Source organism: Danio rerio, chromosome 19 (assembly GCF_052040795.2).
Source record: "Danio rerio strain M-AB ecotype USA chromosome 19, GRCz13ab, whole genome shotgun sequence".
NCBI lineage: Eukaryota > Metazoa > Chordata > Actinopteri > Cypriniformes > Danionidae > Danio > Danio rerio.
Genome location: NC_141039.2, coordinates 35,611,784 through 35,631,225, shown reverse-complemented (window position 1 = coordinate 35,631,225; position 19,442 = coordinate 35,611,784). Strand labels below are relative to the sequence as shown.

The 19,442-nt window shown below is 33.4% G+C and overlaps 1 protein-coding gene across 1 annotated transcript in view; it reads right to left on the bottom strand.

Annotated features, from left to right (window-relative positions):
* Window positions 1–19,190, bottom strand: part of triqk (triple QxxK/R motif containing) — a 47,163-nt gene extending 27,973 nt beyond the window's left edge. The window contains exons 1-2 of the mRNA NM_001127256.3: window positions 19,109–19,190; window positions 7,250–7,321 (exon numbers count right to left, since the gene is read on the bottom strand). Of these exons, the coding sequence (NP_001120728.2) occupies window positions 7,250–7,310 (61 nt within the window). The 5' untranslated portion in view covers window positions 7,311–7,321; window positions 19,109–19,190. The remainder of the gene's footprint in view (window positions 1–7,249; window positions 7,322–19,108) is intronic.
* Window positions 19,191–19,442: the final 252 nt, after the last annotated feature.

Genomic DNA, 19,442 nt, shown 5'->3' with positions numbered 1-19,442 from the left:
TGCAGTTAACAATTCACTGATTCAGAAGATCCAGTTAGAAAACAAATCGTCGCAGTAACAAAGTGTTGATTTAAATGATCCGGTCAGAGCAACTCCCCAGTAAAGAAATATTTATGCTGAATTTTTAGAATTAACAGATTATTATAAACAAAAAAGAATTGTGTATTACTGCCTGAATGGTGCACTCTCAGAAATAAGGTTAGAAAATCTGTCACTGGAGCAGACCTTTTCAAAAGGAACTTTTTGTTCCAAACAGATCCTTAAAGATACATGTTAATACCCTAAAACGTATAAATCTGTATTTACTTTAAAAGGGAATCTTGAAGGTACCCTAAAAAAGGTATACTAATATGCAGCTGTAATGTCCAAATTCTGTTACCTTTTAAAAAAAGTTACCACCCCTGACAGCTTTTGTACTTTTATTTCTGAGAGTGTATAGATTATGATTTAAAAAACTAAGCATATCAGTAAAAATAATGAAATTGCAACTATTGTTTATTCCCTTTAAACGTATTTTCTAAAACATATTATATAGTGGGTAGCACGTTCATCTCTTGCATCAGCATGGTGCTTTTCTAACGTGATCTAGCTAATTCACAAATTGCATTTCATTACGGGAGAAAACAAGCTCTTTGGAGAGTGCAGGAAAGCGCTGTGCAATTATTCCTGTTATTAGATTGCAAGAAAGTTCTGCTAAACCCACTGGCCAATTTTCTCCACAAACACATAAAACGGTTAGAAAAAGAAATGGGATGAGTCTGACCAAAACACGTCCAAATAGTTGGCATAATTTTGTTATTTTCCTTTCAAAGACATTATGCATCTCCATAAACTTCACACTCAGCTTTATATTTTTATTTATGATACATGAAGGACAAATTTCTGCCAGAATCGTTATTAAAACTATTCTGACTGTAAATTCTACTTTTAATTAACTGGCACAAACGAGTAGAATCCAAAGCATTTTGTACAGAAATGGTTTGAACTGGCCTATTATTACTTCTTAAAATATCACACTGCCACAAATACCAAATATTCAATATTACACAAAACCAAATGCAAAAGTTTAATAAACAGTCAATAAAAGACCTATACTGATGGATCACTAATCTTTATACAGGCTTTCTGCAGGTTTCCCAAAGTCAAATTTAAGACTTTTTAAGACCGTTATAAAATGAAATGTCAGACTTATAAAGGGCTAAACTAAGGATTTTTTTAGGTTGGTCATGTGGAAAAGAGGTTTACTTGCCTCATCTAAAAAATAATCTAATTAGTTAATTATTTGCCACATACTTTAAATAATGTGTCAAAAACAAGCAAACCCTAATTGTAAACACGCACATTTTTAACATAATTTTTCTTCAAAAAAAAAAAAAAAACAAAAAAAAAAATACATATTTGTATTTACAGTAGAATGTTAGAGTTTGGTTTATTTATTTTTTTTAAGATGAATTGTTGGTGATTGGAGACATGGACAGATGGAAATTAGACATGTTTAAAAGGATCTAAAGACCTGCAAGACAATATTTCAGTAAATTAAAGACTTTATGGCCTAACACTAATTTTTAGAAATTTAAGACATTTCAAAAGGTACCTGTGATGAAAATAAACCTTTGTAAGCTGTTTGGACTGAACTGTCTGTATGTATAGTGTGTCCACAGTCATACTGGACTAATATAAACCCAACAAGTCTCTTTTTTTTATTTCCTGATGTTAAAATAAGATCCAAATACCAATGATTTTGAGTTCAATCGCAACGTGATGTAGGAGTTAGGTTATCCTTGACCAATGAACTGATTGACAGGTGCCATTTTTCTATAATAACATTTCTTTAAGATTTATGAGTTTAAAAGTTTTTTTTTTTTTTTTTTTTTAAACAGAGCCTGTTTGTAATAAAGACAGTAGAATCGTAATTCTTAACCACTATAATCACCGACATGACATAGTGTCAGTACATAATTGTTTACTTGTGTGTGAATCATCATTTCGGAAAGGCTTGAATAAACTCCACCACAAATACATCAAATAAACTTACTTGATATTTAGTGAGCTGTATTTCAGCTTCATCCGAGTCTGTCTCTATCACTGACGGCTGTTTAACTGACATAATGCATGATGAAGCAGACAAGCAAGTCAGAGCAGTGGGCCGGAAGAAACAATTCATTTAGATTTAAGGCCACAGGCTACAAAAACAGCTACACTGTAAGAAAGCAAAATGGGCAAATTCTGGAGGCTTTAAGAAATTATCTGATGGGTATTTTGAGCTGAAACTTTACAGACAATGTACTTTGATAATCAGAGATTTTTGTTTCAGTTGTGACAAAATAAATAAATATATAAAATATAAATTAACAAATAAATAAAACAAAACAAATTAATTAATTAAATAATATATTTTTGGCAACAGAATAATGATCTATTAGTTAATGCATTTACTAGCATTAACCAAGTATGAATAATCCTGTAAACAATTTTGTAGAGCTTGTTATTAATAAATAAATGAACAAACACATTTAAATCAAATAAATCAAAATGAAATAAATAAATGTATTTACTAACATGAAGTATAAATAATCTTGTAAAGCATTTATTAATCATAGTTCAAAATTTACTAATGCATTATTAACATCCAAAGTTGAGCATGTTAACATGAGCTAAAATTATTAACAAACGTTATTCGTTTTAAATAACATTAACAAATAACATCAATGTATAACTAATTGTTTATTCATATTAATAAATGCATTAAATAACAAATTCATGGACAATAATTTAATGTGTTACCATTTTTGTTGGTAACAAATTAAACGCAAATTAAGTGTCTATTGTATGGTTTATTCTATCTTTTGTGAAATCCTTAAATAAATCCTTTTAAAGACATCAAATGCCAGGTGGGATTTACTTTAAATTTAAAGTGCTCAGAGTTAACAGTAAATCTTTGTGTGAACAGGTTTTATGTACCTGAAAAAAAAGTGCTAAATCCAAAGTTAGCGCACAGATGTCGAAAAACCAAAAAAATCTGTAAACAAAACAGCTCAAAAGTCACTTTACAACAGTTTTGTGTGCACACAGTCTGAGGGAGCGCAACCTTTGCACGCAGGCTGTGATAAGTGTTGAACAACAGCTAAAAATCACCGTGACATGATCGAGATGCACAGGTGAGAGCTCTGCCAGCGGGCGACCCTGATACACTGTCAACTCTCTGATAAAAAAAAAAACCCTGAAAATCTCTAACAAGTGCAACCCATTCACTGAGAGACATTAGGAGCATCTAAAGATCCAGTCAGATATAATAAGCACATACAGTTGAAGTTATTGAAGTTATAAGCCTGTCTGTGAATTTTGTTTTCTTTTTTAAATATTTCCCAAACGATGATTAACAGAGCAAGGAAATTTTCACAGTATTTCCTATAATATTTTTTCTTCTGGAGAAAATCTTATTTGTTTTATTTTGGCTAGAATGAAAGCAGTTGTATTTTTAAACTATTTTAAGGTCGAAGATATTATTATTATTATCATTAGCAATATTATTTATTATTTGTTTTCAATTGTCTACAAAACAAACCACTGTTATACAATGACTTTCCTTATTACCTTAACTCTAGTTAAACCTTTAAATTGCATTTTAGGCTGAATACTAACATCTTGAAAAATATCTAGTAAAATATTATGTACACTACCTGACATAAGTCTTGTCATCGATTCTAATTGTAAGAGCAACAAATAATAACTTTACTTCTAGTTGATCATTTAGAAAAGTGGCAGAAGGTCGATTTTTCTAAAGAATCCTCGATTGATCTGCATCCCAATCATCACAAATACTGCAGAAGACCTATTGGAACCCGCATGGACCCAAGATTCTCACAGAAATCAGTCAAGTTTGGGGTTACATCCAGTATGGGGGCGTGCGAGAGATTTGCAGAGTGGATGGCAAGATCAACAGCCTGAGGTACATGTAACAGGACATTTGTGCTGCCCATTACATTATAAACCACAGGAGAGGGTAAATTATTCAGCAGGATAGCGCTCCTTCTCATACTTCATCCTCCACATCAAAGTTCCTGAAAGCAAAGAAGGTCAAGGTGCTCCAGGGTTGGCCAGACCAGTCACCAGACATGAACATTATTGAGCATGTCTCGAGTAAGATGAAGGAGGAGGCATTGAAGATGAATCCAAAGAATCTTTATGAACTGGGAGTCCTGCAAAAATGCTTTCTTTGCCATTCCAGATGACTTTATTAATAAGTTATTTTAGTCATTGCAGAGATGTATGGATGCAGTCCTCCAAGCTCATGGGAGTCAAACACAATAGTAATTCTTTTTTCACTGCACCATGAATTTATATTCTGGTACTGTCATTATGGCAAAGATAAAACAAATTAGTTATTAAAACTATTACGTTTAGAAATGAGTTTTTAAAAAATTATATCCGTTAAACAGAAATTAGGGGAAAAGACATACAGGAAGGCTAATAATTTTGACTTCAACTGTATATGTGTAAGTGTTTGGTCATGCAAATAATTACAGGACAAAAGAAAAGAGGATGGTGCGAATGACCACACAGGCCCGAATAACCCCTTTTGGTGGTCGACAGCTCTCTGGAATCCATTATGGCGCTTAATAGCTGTATTTAAAGTCACTGTGACTACCGCAGCCTTACAAGGCATCACAAAAAATGAAATAAATAAATAAACAAAAAAGAAAAAAGCAAGACCTGTCAGGATTAAAATTACCTTCCCATTACATTCTCAAATTACAACGTGTATTCTGCCTTTGTGCTGCTTTACGCTATTTTGGGTGCTTTTTTTGTTAAACAACGATTCTGTGAAATAGGCTGATATTGACTTCTTTTCAAAGCAAACTGAGGGAAGGAATAGGAGGACCAGGAGTGGTGGGGGGGGGACGCAATTGTCCACAACCTGCTGTTACGCCTTTGAATTGATGAGACGCAAAAGAAAGAAAACAAAATGGGATATGTCTGAGATTCGCAAGGCTCCAGCAGGAGTTCAGCTTGTTATGTTGCCAGCACAGTCATGCAGCACAGGCACAATAAGGCAAGGTGATGGAGCAACGCAAGCTTAATAGTCCTACTAAAAGCGTGCGATATGAACTCACATAAAATCATGTGTACGAGACAGGTGCTTTCTGCCGGGAAGATGATATCGGCATTGCAAATTACATCAGGGATGTGGCAGTGGAAAAATAATAATAAAGAAAAAAGATATGGGTTTAGTGCCATGACAAAACTGCACGTCCATATCTCAGCCCTAGAATGAAAATGAAGAACGGGTATGAAACGGAGTTTGCAGAGGCCTAAAGTTGACATTTACGGTTGTCTGGCAGGTCTAGTAAATCCAGTGGGAATCACATGATCAGAAAATAAATGTGAGGGCAAAATATTGAATTGCCACCACTGAAAGTGATACTGATATTTGGACAACTGATCTTTTTTGTCTGCTTTTCTCTACAATAACCTCTATGCACAGCTAGAGTTTTAAAGCCAACGTTAAACTTCCGGTAAATATGACTATTTTTAATTTTTACAAGGTTGTTTTTAAAGCAACGATGTTATAATGTAATTACAATACATTCAGTTAAACAGACTTAAGCATTTATTTAGCTGTTCAAGCGTAAAACAAGCTGAAAGATCGTTCTAACCACAAGTGCCATCAGTAGCAACAGGCTAGCACAGAAACTCCATAGAAAACACTGGGGTAAAATAAAATGTCATGTTTTAAATAAATGGCGGGTGGAAATGGAATTCAATGCAGTGCTTCTTGTCCGGTCTGAGACCCACTTCATATTGTATATCTAACAGGCAGTGAAGATCACTGATCAGATCTTAAACGTGACAGTTTTGTAATGGCCAGGAAGCCGTTGGGCTGACTGACTAAAAGTTAAAAGTCTGTGTGAATATAGCCCATTGAATATGAAACACTTTAAGAAACAAATAAAGGAGGCAAAAAAATTAATGACCGTTTTCTACTTAACATTAAATTATAAAAGAGATAGCATTGGTTTGAGCAAACAAATGTTCTTTTGAAGACTCTACGGTGTATGTGGTTGTTTATTTAATTTTTATTTTTATTTCATAGTGGTCTGTTCCTGTTTTTTTTTTTTTTTTTGGCAATATTTGGTGTTATATTTTGTAGTATTTCCTTGTTATATTCTGTTTTCTATCATTTGTGATCCAATATTATGGTTTGTTTTTGTATTTTCTCTTTGAATATCTAAGTTGTGTCTTTATTAATGTGTTTTATTTTGTCTTTTTTTTTTTTTGTCTTGTGAGATAGTATAGATCATGTGACGCGAAAGCGTACTCCTTACTGTGATGAACACTGTCTGATGAAGAGCCTGGTGCTTGAAACGTTACATGCTTTGTGTGAGTCTTTTTAATTCAATAAATTTGCATTTTTAGAGCTTTGGTGTTGCCGCCTTTTTGAATATATTGTTTAAATTCAGTCCAAATAAATTGTTTACAACCACTTAACTTACAATATTGAGTAAATGCAAGGGATCATCTTTAAATCTTTTTTTTTTTCAGTGTAGAAGTTGGGTTTAGGTATTGGGTAGGATTAAGGATGTAGAATAAAATCATACTTTAAAAGTACTAATAAACAGCTAGTAGTTAACAGCACAAATTGGGATTTAAACTAAAATGCTACCCAACCAGTGTATAAACTCACTTAAATGCTATAAAATGGGTTCGTTTAACAGCTTGGATGTTTGCTATTGTGTAAATGTCATTAATTCAGCTTTTCTAAGTGTTTACAGCTCCGTTTCTCTTATAGTGTCACTTGCATCCATACTGACATTGTCTCAGCTATAAAACAAACTCCATGTTCCTTCCGCTTTATCACAGCTGGCAAGCTAACCCGTACTAGTATGATTGATAGGCTGTATAGTGCCTTGGTTAAGAAACAGGAGGCACAAAAAACGAATGACTCTTTCCTCCTATACTTAGCACTAAATTATAAAAGAGAAAGCATAGGTGTATGCTTTACACCGGTGTATGTGGTTGTTTATTTTGGGTTTGTTTTAAGTAACACCGGTCTGTTCCCAGCTGAGCGTTCTGATCAAATCTACTCATGCGTAACATTCATAAGTAATATAATCACAGTTGGCTGCAACGAAAGAGAAAAAGCAACATTTCAAACTGCCTTTAAAAAAAAACTGAATCAATATTTGATGAAGGTTACTAACTTCCATATTAAAAAATAAAGTCTGCTGGAAAGCACAGAGGTTCTCACCGATCTGTTTACGGTACTGATCGACCGGCAACTTGACAGAACTTGCATCCTTTTTCCCCATCCTTCATTCACCTGACAGAGAAACAGAATGAAAAACACACAGAGTATGAGGAAAGTGAGTACAAGTAATGAACGATAGTAAGAGTTCTGCGTCTGATTGTACACGGGAATCAAATGTAAACCGTACAGTTGAAGTCAGAATTATTACCCTCCCTTGAATTATTAGCCCCCTGTTTATTTTATTAAATTTTTTTAAATTTCTGTTTAACGGAAAGAAGAATTTTTTCAACATGTTTTAAAACATAACAGTTTTAATATTTCCTTTTTAAAAAACGATTTATTTTATTTTTGCCATGATATATATATATATATTTAAAATGGTTTTTAAAAAATTAAAAAAATGCTTTTATTCTAGCCAAAATAAAAAAAATAAGACTTTCGCTAGAGGAAAAAATATTATTAGACATACTATGAAAATTTCATTGCTCTGTTAAACATCATTTGCGAAAAAAATAAAAAAATAAAATCAAAGGGTGGCTAACAATTCTGACTTCAGCTGTACTCTACAAATGTCTGTGGAAAATACTTGTTATTTTCCAGTTTCCTGTAGTTTGTTTGTTTAAACTTTATTGTCACCAAAGGGGAAATTTGTATTGGACCATAGACCCACATTTGCAAACACGGAACGAAAAACAGACGACACAACAATTCCATCATGAACATAAATATTACATATTTTTTAAAAAAAGTCTAATTAACGCAGGTAAAAAAGATTTCTTAAAACGATTATATCTGGTTTGGAACGTTTGGATTGTAAGCCAGAAGGCAGTAAATCATACTCACAAAATAAACTATTTTTAAATATTTAAACCCTCCTGTCATGCTCACATCTCGCCCCTTACTTTAGTGTTCCTGGTCTGTTTTAACTGCTTTTAAATTAGCACAAAAATCATTTTGCTCGACCAAATTTGTTTTCAACATTCTTTAGCTGCGAACAATGTCTTAAAGTAGTGTTTAACATGAATATATAGAATTAGACATAAAATAACTGCAGTGAAAAAATTCAAACAGGCCATAAAAATGCATAACAAAATGAACAATAGATGACAGAAATCAAAATACTTTGTTCCACTACCAATAGACAGCTCACTAAAATATCTATCACAGGGTCTGACCAAAGAAATTAACATTTTAATCCATTTATCAACCAGCAAAGCACAAACAAAATGGTATCCATTCCTGTGTGCTCAAATTTTAGTTCAGTCCTCAAATTGCACTATATTAGTGTACTATGTAGGGGATATTAAATGAGGTTATAGACCGTGATTAAGGACTAATCTAATAAAATAATAGATGCTAAGCTAAGCTAAAAATGCTCCTCCTAGACCCAGAGATTGATATAAATTTGTTCAGTCTGATGGGTGAATATAGTCTGGATACCCAGTCATTTCCTGTGGTGGTCACTTTTGACCGGGAACAGCACAAGTGTAAAAAGGTTTATTAAAACTCAAAATTTAATGAAAGAGGTGATTCTCACTTTTCATGTTCAAGAGCATAGTGTGGAGGATATCATTAGGCCTTGAGGTAGTCAGATGTAAAACACAATATTTATGAGAGTTTTAAGTAGTTAATCGGTCAGATTTAACCCAAACACGACAGGAAGGTTAATAGAGATATTGAAAAGTTGATGTTGAAAAGTTTAACAAAGTTACTTTTTTAAACATTTATAGAAGTATTAAGTTATATATTGTCTGGTTTGGTTATGTATTAGGTTATGCATTTTTTTTATTCTAGATTTACTTATCTTTATTTATTATAAAACACATTTGTTAAAATTGTTAAAAACATCAATTTGGAGTCACTTTGTTAAATTGTAAAGTTATCATTTTCCCAAGATGATAAAGCAGAGCTTAATGTCCCAGAACTGAATTAGAAAGCATAAAATAGTTAGCAGTTAATAACAGTTAATAAATAAACAGATAAAAATGAAATAAATTATGCTTTATGGTTTTCTGTGACGTATCCGGGTACTGAAATTTCATAAATATAAAATAACACTATAGTCTTTAAAATAAAATAAAATAAAATATAGTCTTTAATGTATAAATAATTAAATAACTGTTAAGAGCTTCAAGCTTTAAAATTTACTATAAAGAACTTCATAATTTCCCAGTACTGGGTTGCGACTGAAAGTACATCTGTTGCATAAAATATACCGGAATAGTTGGCGGTTCTTTCCACTGTGGCGACCTCTGATAAATAAGGGACTAAGCTGAAGGAAAATGAACGATATTTCATAATACTTTAAAGTCACTTGAAATGCTTCCTTAAAACATGTGCATCTTTCATTATTAAACATTGCAATAATGCCTGAACTGCTGTGCCTGGTTATTATATTTTCAATCTAACATCGCAGATCCTGCAATCTGATTATTGCAGGTTCACACATTGGAATATCGATGATGAAATGATATATTGTGCAGCCCTAAAAGGGATTCACCAATATGGAATTTGACAACATTAATAACCAATAACTCTTTAGATTTGGAGACCGATAGCCAACAAATAGCCTGAGCAATACTTTTTTTTTCATTTTCTCTGCATGATTGCAAAAACAAATGATTTTTAAACAAAAAGAAGCATCTTTTCATACAACAGTCGGTTTCTCTTTTTTTATGATGAAAAACTCGCACACTGCTGACATCTTAGTTGTCTGTTTTGTATTATATCACAGAGACAACGATAAAAACTCTAGTGGCTGGAGCAAGCACGTGAAATGCTTCATCCAACAACAAAATTTCTTAATTTTTTTAATGATTAAAACACTATATTTCCAACACACAAAAGGAGCATCATAATACCAAAGCTCATTCAAATGTACACAAATAACTTTGTTTTACCACCTAGATGTAACATTGCAATTCAACACTATGAAAATGTATTTGCCATCTTTTTTAATTACCGAAAACTTCATAACTAAATATTAATGATTTGTACAATGACTAATTTAACAAAAGAACTGACAATTTTGCAACATTTACTTCAAAGATTTAAGTACAAGAACATTTTTCTATAAAAGAGAAAGTCTGAGCAAAATGGAGCTCTTTTGAAAACCGTTTAGCTGTTTTTCCCCTTCTTGTTCCCTTTTTTTTTCAGGTTGTGACCCAGCAGTTGGGAACCGCAGCCTTTCCTGCCCTTTCAGAGTTCAGCATCACATCCTAAATTGCTGCAAAAGTCATGGGTGATTGTGTAAGACGGAAAGCATCTTGAAGTTAGAAAGAGGAATGGATGTGAGGCACATCCCCAGAGGTGGCGGGAGACTTCAAGGAATTCAATCATGCGAAAGTCGATGCGAGACAAAGTCTATTTGAAAGTCTTCCCATGCCTGCAAACCACCATTACGCTAGTGAATTTGTGTTGAATTGCTCTACAGTGAATTCATCTGGTCAGGAACACATTTGAAATTAAATCACTTGTGTGGGATGTACAATGTGAAACATCTAGGTGATGATTAAGAAAATTTTACTTCGCTGCTTTAACACAATCTTCATTGTTAAAAAAAAGCTGTAGAAATATAGATGCTATTTGTTCGTATTGGTTGAATTGAACATTAGGTCAATTAATAAGAACAATGCCCAGAATAGGACTGCATGACTGGAATAAAAACAAACTGAGTTTTTATTTGAATTGTTTTTTTTTTGTTATTTATCTTTTGGGTTGATGTCCCTCGAGTGTCTGGAGGGGGTCATATTGAACATCTATGAACTTGTTTTCTACTGAAAAATTTTTTAAAGTAATCTTCACATTGATTACCTGTAATTACCCAAGGTTTTATCTTTGATTAAATACAGATTTCCAAAGTTGTGGTATTCTTTTTGTATATTGTGATATGAAAGCACCAGATGACTTGAGTAGCTCTTTGTGGAAAGAGTTCATTATTTTGAAAAGATTCGGATGATTTTGTAGGGCAGTACATCTGTATAAAATAAAACAAATTACAACATAAGAGGTCAAAATTAAATCAACAATGCTTAATATTTTAGTCTAACAGCATTTACTGTAGAAATTAAATAATCAAATGTAAAATAACAAAAAAATCTTTACCATATAAATTGAATACAGTCAATCTTTGTCATGCCTACTGTGTAAACTTCACTGCAAAAAAATATCCGCAAATTAGCAGTTTTCCATATTTTATGATTTCTTTTTTTTTATTTTACCCTGTTTATTTGTGCATTTGGGTTGCATTTTGGGACATTGACCTTTATTCCAACAACTTTTAAACTTGCAAAAATTCAAAAAAGTGACTTTTATTAACATTTTTAATAGTTTAAACTTTAAAGTAATGTAATGTCTGGGTTGGTGTTGTATATTATGGTACAGAAACCTTGTAATAAATTTGGCACTGCATTTTCTGTTATTTTACATACTTTTATATTTATATTTCGATACAATTACATTTGAAATTATAGATCTACACATTTTTCACTATTTGACATTTCTGATTAAAATAATAACAACATAAATTAAAACATTGCAATTGATTTAAGCACTTGGACTATTGTATGGAAAGGCAACGTTGATATTTGTTTGAGGATAGGTAATCTCATTTTTTTATACCTGCCAGAAGCATGGTATTTTAGCGTACTTCACACCACATGCCATTTTACAGGCTGAACTGGTCTGGATTTGTCATAAAAGGTAAAATGGTCTGATATTTTAGGAAACTATAATTAACTTCAGGAGAGTCTGCACAGATCATTAAATATATGATATTTCATTTCCTGTGTTATAATTTTTCTGTATGCTGGTCAGAACACATGACTGATTAAGCAGGGAAAGCTTTTTGCAATAGTAGTAAGTAATAAAGCTGTTCTTTTAATATACATATATTTCAATTAACGAATTTACAGGAATGACCTCATTACAGTAAACAAGTTATTACATGTATGAATTGCATATTTTAAAGCTTCTGAGAAAATATTTGAAGTCACATGCCCAATACTTTAGTGTTGTATTTCCAGAGTCACACCACATGCTATTTTACATAACAAACTAATCTGGAAGTTTTCATAAAATGGTCTGATATTTTTAGAAAACTATAATTAACTTCAGGAGAGTCTGCACAGATCATTAAATATATGATATTTCATTTCCCGTGTTACAATTTTTCTTTATGCTGGTCAGAACACGTGACTGATTAAGCAGGGAAAGCTATCTTTTTTTATTATTAGTAAGAAATGAAGCAGTTCTGTTAATATATATTTTTAAATTAAAGAAATTACAGAAATTAACTCAATACAGTAAATGTGTTCAAGATATTACATGCATAAATAGTAGGGGTGTAACGATTTATCGTTGTACGGTTTATTGCGATGCAAAAATGTCACAATATGCATCATGGCGTTATGACGATTTCATTACGATATGACGTCCGTTTTCTCTTATTAGTTGAGCTGTTTGCACGTGAGCTACATTCCACCTGCTGTCGCACGTGAGTTCAGATTGCAGCAGCAGTAATGTTAGCAGACCAAGATGAGTGAAGCTGAAATAGAGGATGGCCCATCCTCTCAAAATCAGACGTCTGGCAACATTTCGATTGTACAGTCATTGCTTTAGACTCGTCCGCTTTTTGACACGCATACTGGGACAAACAGCCTAAGTTTTAGTCTTCACCTACCTTACCTTCTAATGGTGTTGAAAGAGTCACATACTGTATTTATAAGGTACAATTCACCATAAAATATCATTCTGTCTTCAAATAATGATGTATTGGCGACCGCAAAATCACACATGACGTGAGCTGACCGTGAGCTGTAACTACAGAGGGCGGACTATGATAGACGCGCGCGCGTCTGCTTTAGTGAACAGAACCTGCAGGTTGTGACTAACAGGTAATAATGTAGTAAACAACATTCAGTTTGTGGAACAGAGTGATCATTCAGGAGCCGCGTGGGAAGAATGAACAGCAGTGGAAATGAAACCGAAAGCGTGCACATTATTTAAATAATCATATCGCATTTTAGAGTTATGATTACGACGAGCATTAACCCTTTTGAGTACAGAGGTACACAAAAATGCACGTCAACGCCGAAGAAATAGTAAACCTATTGAAATAGTAAACCTCATGCCCAACATGAAGACAGCCATCCACAAAAACCTCTCAGGCAGACACACATAAGTTCAGGATTATTTTAAAGAACTTAGAATTTTTTTTATTTTGCACACACAAAAAAAGCAAGTGACCAAGCAAAGCCTTAAGCTCTTACTGTTAAATTCAATTGAATTGAATCATTTCAATAATATTTTATAAGAAGTTTTTAAATTGTTTTATTTTCCAGAGACAGTTCTGTTTAATTTATTTTCTTAAAGACGGTTCAGTTTAACAAGTTGAAACAAAAGAAATGCATAAAAAAATAGTTTACTTGGTAATTAAATTTTTTTAATAAAATTTGCATTTCAGTTTAATTTTCCTTTTTTTTTCAAATATCGTGATACATATCGAATTGTGAACATTATATCGTGATACACATTGTATTGTGAGCTGAGTGTATCGTTACACCCCTAATAAATAGCATTTCTTAAAGCTCCTGGAAAAATATTTTAAGTCACTGGCATGATACTTTAGCTTTTTAATATACTTTTAGAGTCACACCACATGCCATTTTACATACTGAACTAATCTGAATTTGTCATAAAAAGGTCAAATGATCTGATATTTAAGAAAACAATAATGACTTCAGAAAGTCTGCACTATGCATGGGATTATAACCATTTTCAAGGTATGCTGCGGTTTGGAAAATTCAAGGTTTTAAAACTGTTAAAATTTCTGCTACCGTTCATAAGGTATTTGTAAGATTCGTTTAATGTTTTTTTGTTTTTAGTTTTTTAGGACAACAGTATGTCCAGCAGAAAAGATATCCAAAGAAGCCATTTTAAATTGTAAAGAAATCTGTGTTTTAGAAACTAATACAGACAGCAGAAGTAAACAGTTTATTTTAATTATTTTGCCTGACATGTTTACTGTTCCAAAATATGTATATAAAATATATTGGAGTTCAAAAGGGGGAAAGTTTTTGATTTTTACCCAGACATTTAAAAAGAATATGTTTTAGAGCAGTAATCACAATACCGTGAAACCGTCATATATCTATCTAAGGTTATCATATAGTCAGAATCTTTTACCGGCCCATGCCTAATGCAAAAAAATAAATGATATTTAATTTTGAGAAAATATTTGAAGTAATTTGCATGATGGTTATTATAAAGTACAACTAAAATCGTATAAATGAAACCATTTTCAAAAAAAAAAAAAATTTTAAATTTCCATAGACACAAAAAATAAAGAAACTTTAACATACAAGGAACATTTTAAATTTCCAAAAAGGTTCTTTTAAGTTTTAAAATATTCGTCACACTTAAAATATTCTTCACCAAATTTTTCACCAAAAGATTCTCAGTGGAACTCTAGATCATTCTTCTATAACTTTAGAACAAAACTTCCCTTTGGAAGCTTTTTTAAAAAGGTTTCCTACGTTTTTTCCAAGTATTTGAATGTACAGTATCTGATCATTCGATGTAATGTTAAAGTAGGTTTAACACTGCAAAGATTGTCCATTTATATTAAAGGAGCGTGCACTCCATCTCATTTTACACTACTCAGACTTTCCCGATAGAGATCTCAGATTGATTTCCATAGCAACTGAAGTGAAAAAAGACCGGAGGAGAAGAAAAAAAGGCGCCTTATCTTGTGATGTATGTTATAATGGTTAGTTTGGAAGGCAAGAAATGTTAAAATTGGTAATGGGTTAAGTGCATTAAAGCACTAGCCATACTTCTAGTCTCACAAGCTGTTTTTATTGTGAGGTGGTCAGGGAGTCCTTTATCAAGATTCTGCACTCCTCACAATACTATTTGCAATCAATACTGCTTCTTCTGTTAAAGACTGGGAAAAAGGGCACATGAGCCAAAGGGCAAGGCTATGTTTCTGATGATGTTTAAACCTCTCTGACCTATTCTCTCCCAGAGAAATCGAGCTGCAGACCTTCGACCTGATCCATTTTGGCTCATAAGCCAGATATCTCCTGAGGAAAGGTGTGCAGGCTCTGTACTGAGAGCCCAGACTGATTAGCATGGAAGCGGAGAAGAGCTGGAGGAAGTGCAGAGGTGCATGAAAACACAGAATTACGAGCCTGTTTTCATCTTCTCTTTAGGCATGAATGTGAAAGCCAAACCTCATTCCCTAAGGCTGTCTATGTAAAGTGAGTTCGAGGGTCATCTTAGCATCCTACTTTTTGATGTCTTTAATCTGCGCTTTAAGTTGATGTAATTACAAGGGCTTCACAAGCAACATCTAAGTGGGACAAAAAGGAATCAATTACTTTTCCGAAGATGCTAGAGGAAGAGGAACATTACTGTGTTTACACAACATGGTTTGAGTCAAGCCCCAAGGCATGACCTACAATGACCAAACGCTTCCTTTGTAATGAGTGTAACCACTAAAGGAAGTTGACAAGGGCTGTTAAGGGTTCACCCCAAAATGAACACTTGCTGTTAATTTACTCGCCAAGATAAAGGTCATCCAAGATAAAAAAAAAAAGAAAATTTGTTCTCTTCTGTAGAATAATTTGAGCTGAAGCCATGGTCTTTGGTGATTTGTAAAATGCAATTCAACAGTCAGAGTAAAAAAAACATATAGAGGCAAAACAAAATTAATGTCCATGGCTATACAGACAATACGTTGATGTTATGAAGCAAATCTTCCTCATTCTCCAATATGAGCAAGCAGTATTAGTTCACATGTGAGACTGTGACAGGAGTCACACAATCCAGACCGTGTGAATGTAGCAATCGCACTCAACTGCGCACCAAAAGCAGACCAAAAAAGCGTACCGAGGCCTCCCAGAAGAGAAAAAACACCTAATGGATCATTGGTAATATTTCTGAAAGATAACCATGTTGCAGTTTAGCTGAATTAATTCACGACTCCTCTTAAAGTGACTCGCGATGTGCCTTCGCCGTTTGCAATGCATTTAAACATTGTTTTCCAGCCACAGCTGCGCTTCATTCTCAAAATGTATAGGTTTTCAAAAGTGATGTTTACAAACTATATAATATACGATGACCAGAGATACAGTCAGCCAGCGCAGTCGTCACATTTTGTGTCAGCCGATTTGTTTACTTGGAGGAGAGTTCATTGCCATTTTCCCACATGTTAATTCTGACCAATCAAAAAGCAGTTTTGTATAGGAAATACTGTACGTTCAATAACATCAGGCCAATAATTGATGTGGATTTTGTCACATGACTGCATTTTGGTTCTTTTTAACTGGTTTGGACCGAAGCAATCAGTGTGGTGTGAAAAGGATCCCAAAAACGGCAGAAAAATGCTACAATGTATCATTTGTTGCCCTTGGTTAGGACTAAATGCACCGACACCCTAAAAGCACTACAATTGTAACCTTATAGTAACTAGTTGAACTCAATCTATTTTTAGTTTGAACCTACAGCACATGCAGAGTGCGAATTACAGAAGGGTTTGGGGGAACTGACCCCCTCAATTAAAGCTTGATCAAAACAACATGTATGGGGGGGGGGGGTCAGCTTCTTAATACTGAGAAATACTTTTCTCTGCTTTGTATTTTAAATAATAATGTTAATAATTAAAATGAATATATAAAAAAAAATCGAATTAATAATATATATACATTTGACCACCGCTATAATGGTTTATTCCACAGTGTTTACAAAATCCCGCCAATCAGTCGGTGAGAAAAAACTTATTCAACAATCTGAAACCGGCAGATCTAGAGCACCGATAAACAATGCTACCGTTCACACGAAAAATAGCTGTTTGTTTCTACATAAAGCCTTCAAAGTAAAGTCAAATTAGATGCATAGTTTGATTTAAAGTAACCTCAAAAGTAGCTAATCGGATACTGTAGGTCAGAATACACAAAATTAGCCTTAAAACACTGAAAACTTCTACATTATACATTTTATTTATAAATTATGCAATTTAAATAAATATATAAATTTGATTCACTAAAGCATGTATTAAAAAAAAAACTAACATTACCAAAAAAGTTGACCCCCCTCCGATCATCAATGTGTAATTTGCACACTGCCTACATGTGAAAGAATGTGAATATAGTGTAAACGTCAACCACATAGCCGTTAAAAATGGGAAGTGTATTACTTTATGCACATTTAAATGTGGTTTGTTTTCATTTGTGCTTTGTATGATCTAAAGCAAAATTTGAGCATATTCTCTTATAGAAATGCACTGGTGCTCACATGTATTTGTGCATTAACTTACAGGTGTAAAGAACCAAAAAAAAAAACTTTTTAATTACTTCAATTACTGTATACTGTCATTTTAATCCATAAATTTGAGAGATATGTCCTTAAACGTTTTGACATCGTTTTTAATCACTTTTAATTGGAATACCTGTTCCACTGTTTTGTATATTATCTACTATTCACTATTCATCTCCTGATGCTCTTGGAACCTCGCATGTACGGTTGTTGTGAAGATGGCTCTACATCTAAATAAATTCAATTATCGTGAAGACAAAATTGAAGCCAACTTCTTTTTTTTCCGATATATGTCTTTTTTATTCTCAAAGTGCCAGTAGTCATTGAATCAGAGAGGACAATGGATTCTGCAAGAACTGACCTTCTGAGAAATATTATCTTGGATAGCCTGAGGATGAGTGTATTTAAAGGATATTTTCATTAATGGATAAACGATCCCTTTAATGGGCAAGCACGCCCATTTTTAGAAACTTCAGTCCTATTTCTGCCCATACACCCTTAGGGTTTTTAAAGTGGTGATAATTCAATCGGAGATCGGGAAGCTACAGGTTACAAAGTTTGAGATTTGAACAGCGATTACTCTGATGCTGACTCAGAACTGCAGACTAAAATAAAATCACAACAAACAGACTTAACCTAATTACATCAAGTCTGTGTTTACTGAATATATTAAACTATTTATGACACATAAAGCATGCACACCCCAATGTGTAGGAAAAAAATGTTCAAAAATAACACTTCAAATTGCAGACAACATAAGTTGGGTGAGATGTGGTCGATGCACAAATAGAGGGAGATCGCCAAGGGCTATGTGTACTTGCGCTTTGAAGACTCAAATTGAGACTAGAATCCTTTTTTCAGAAGCTGAACTACAAAGGTTTCAGTTTGAAAGAGATTTAAGATTAAAATAAGCACCTCAGGCAATTCTAAAAAAAAAAAAAAAAAAAAAAAATAGACAGCATTATGCATTTTAGTAACCAAGTGCTCAAAAAGGTTACCACAAGTGCAGCCAGAAGCTGAAAAAAGAGCTGAGCTGAATTTATCTGACATAAATAGACAATATACGTTATTTCAGTGATGCTCACTATATGCGGTATAAAACAGGCATCACATGCAACACATTGAATACAAACATGCAATAATTAAATCGTATTGTAAGTTCTTCCAAAATGCGATTTAAAAAAATGAGATAAATAAACACTCGGATCACTGGAATGCCACGTAATGCAATTGCATCAGATATACTGTTTCCATCCTGCAAACGCATCATCCAGTTCCTGCACTCTGAGCTGAAGCTCTGACAGTCTGAGGAGTTATCCAATCATAACACGGAAACTGAAAGGCTCGACCAATCACACACTGTGCGGGGGCGGGAGCTAAATCGTAAGCCAATGTTTGGATTTTTCAGGAAGCTTTAAAAGCGCGACAAATCGCTATAAATTATGCTTTCTGTTTTCCCAGGTCAGTGACCGACATCTAAACACAATACAAATCGCTTAGCTGTGTAAAACGATAGCGTTATGTCAGAGAGCACAGACTTACCACTAAAAAGAGGGAAAGAATCCTCTCCGTAGTTCCTGGTTCAGTCTCGTGGACTTCAAATGGATGCGCGATTCAGCCAATCACAAATTATTCACTGCAGGGAAAATCTAAACACGTCATTTGGTGGGCGGGTCCATTTCAGTCCAAACCTATATGCTTCAAACCCAATATTTTACAGTCTATGCTTCAAACCCAAGATGTCATCGTGGACTGATGGAAAGAATATGACATTTATAACAGTAAGAGTATGCGTAAAATAAAACATTATACATATGTTCACAGTCATATGATTTAACTTTAAAGCTAAATATTCTTAAATGTTTATTTAGAGAGT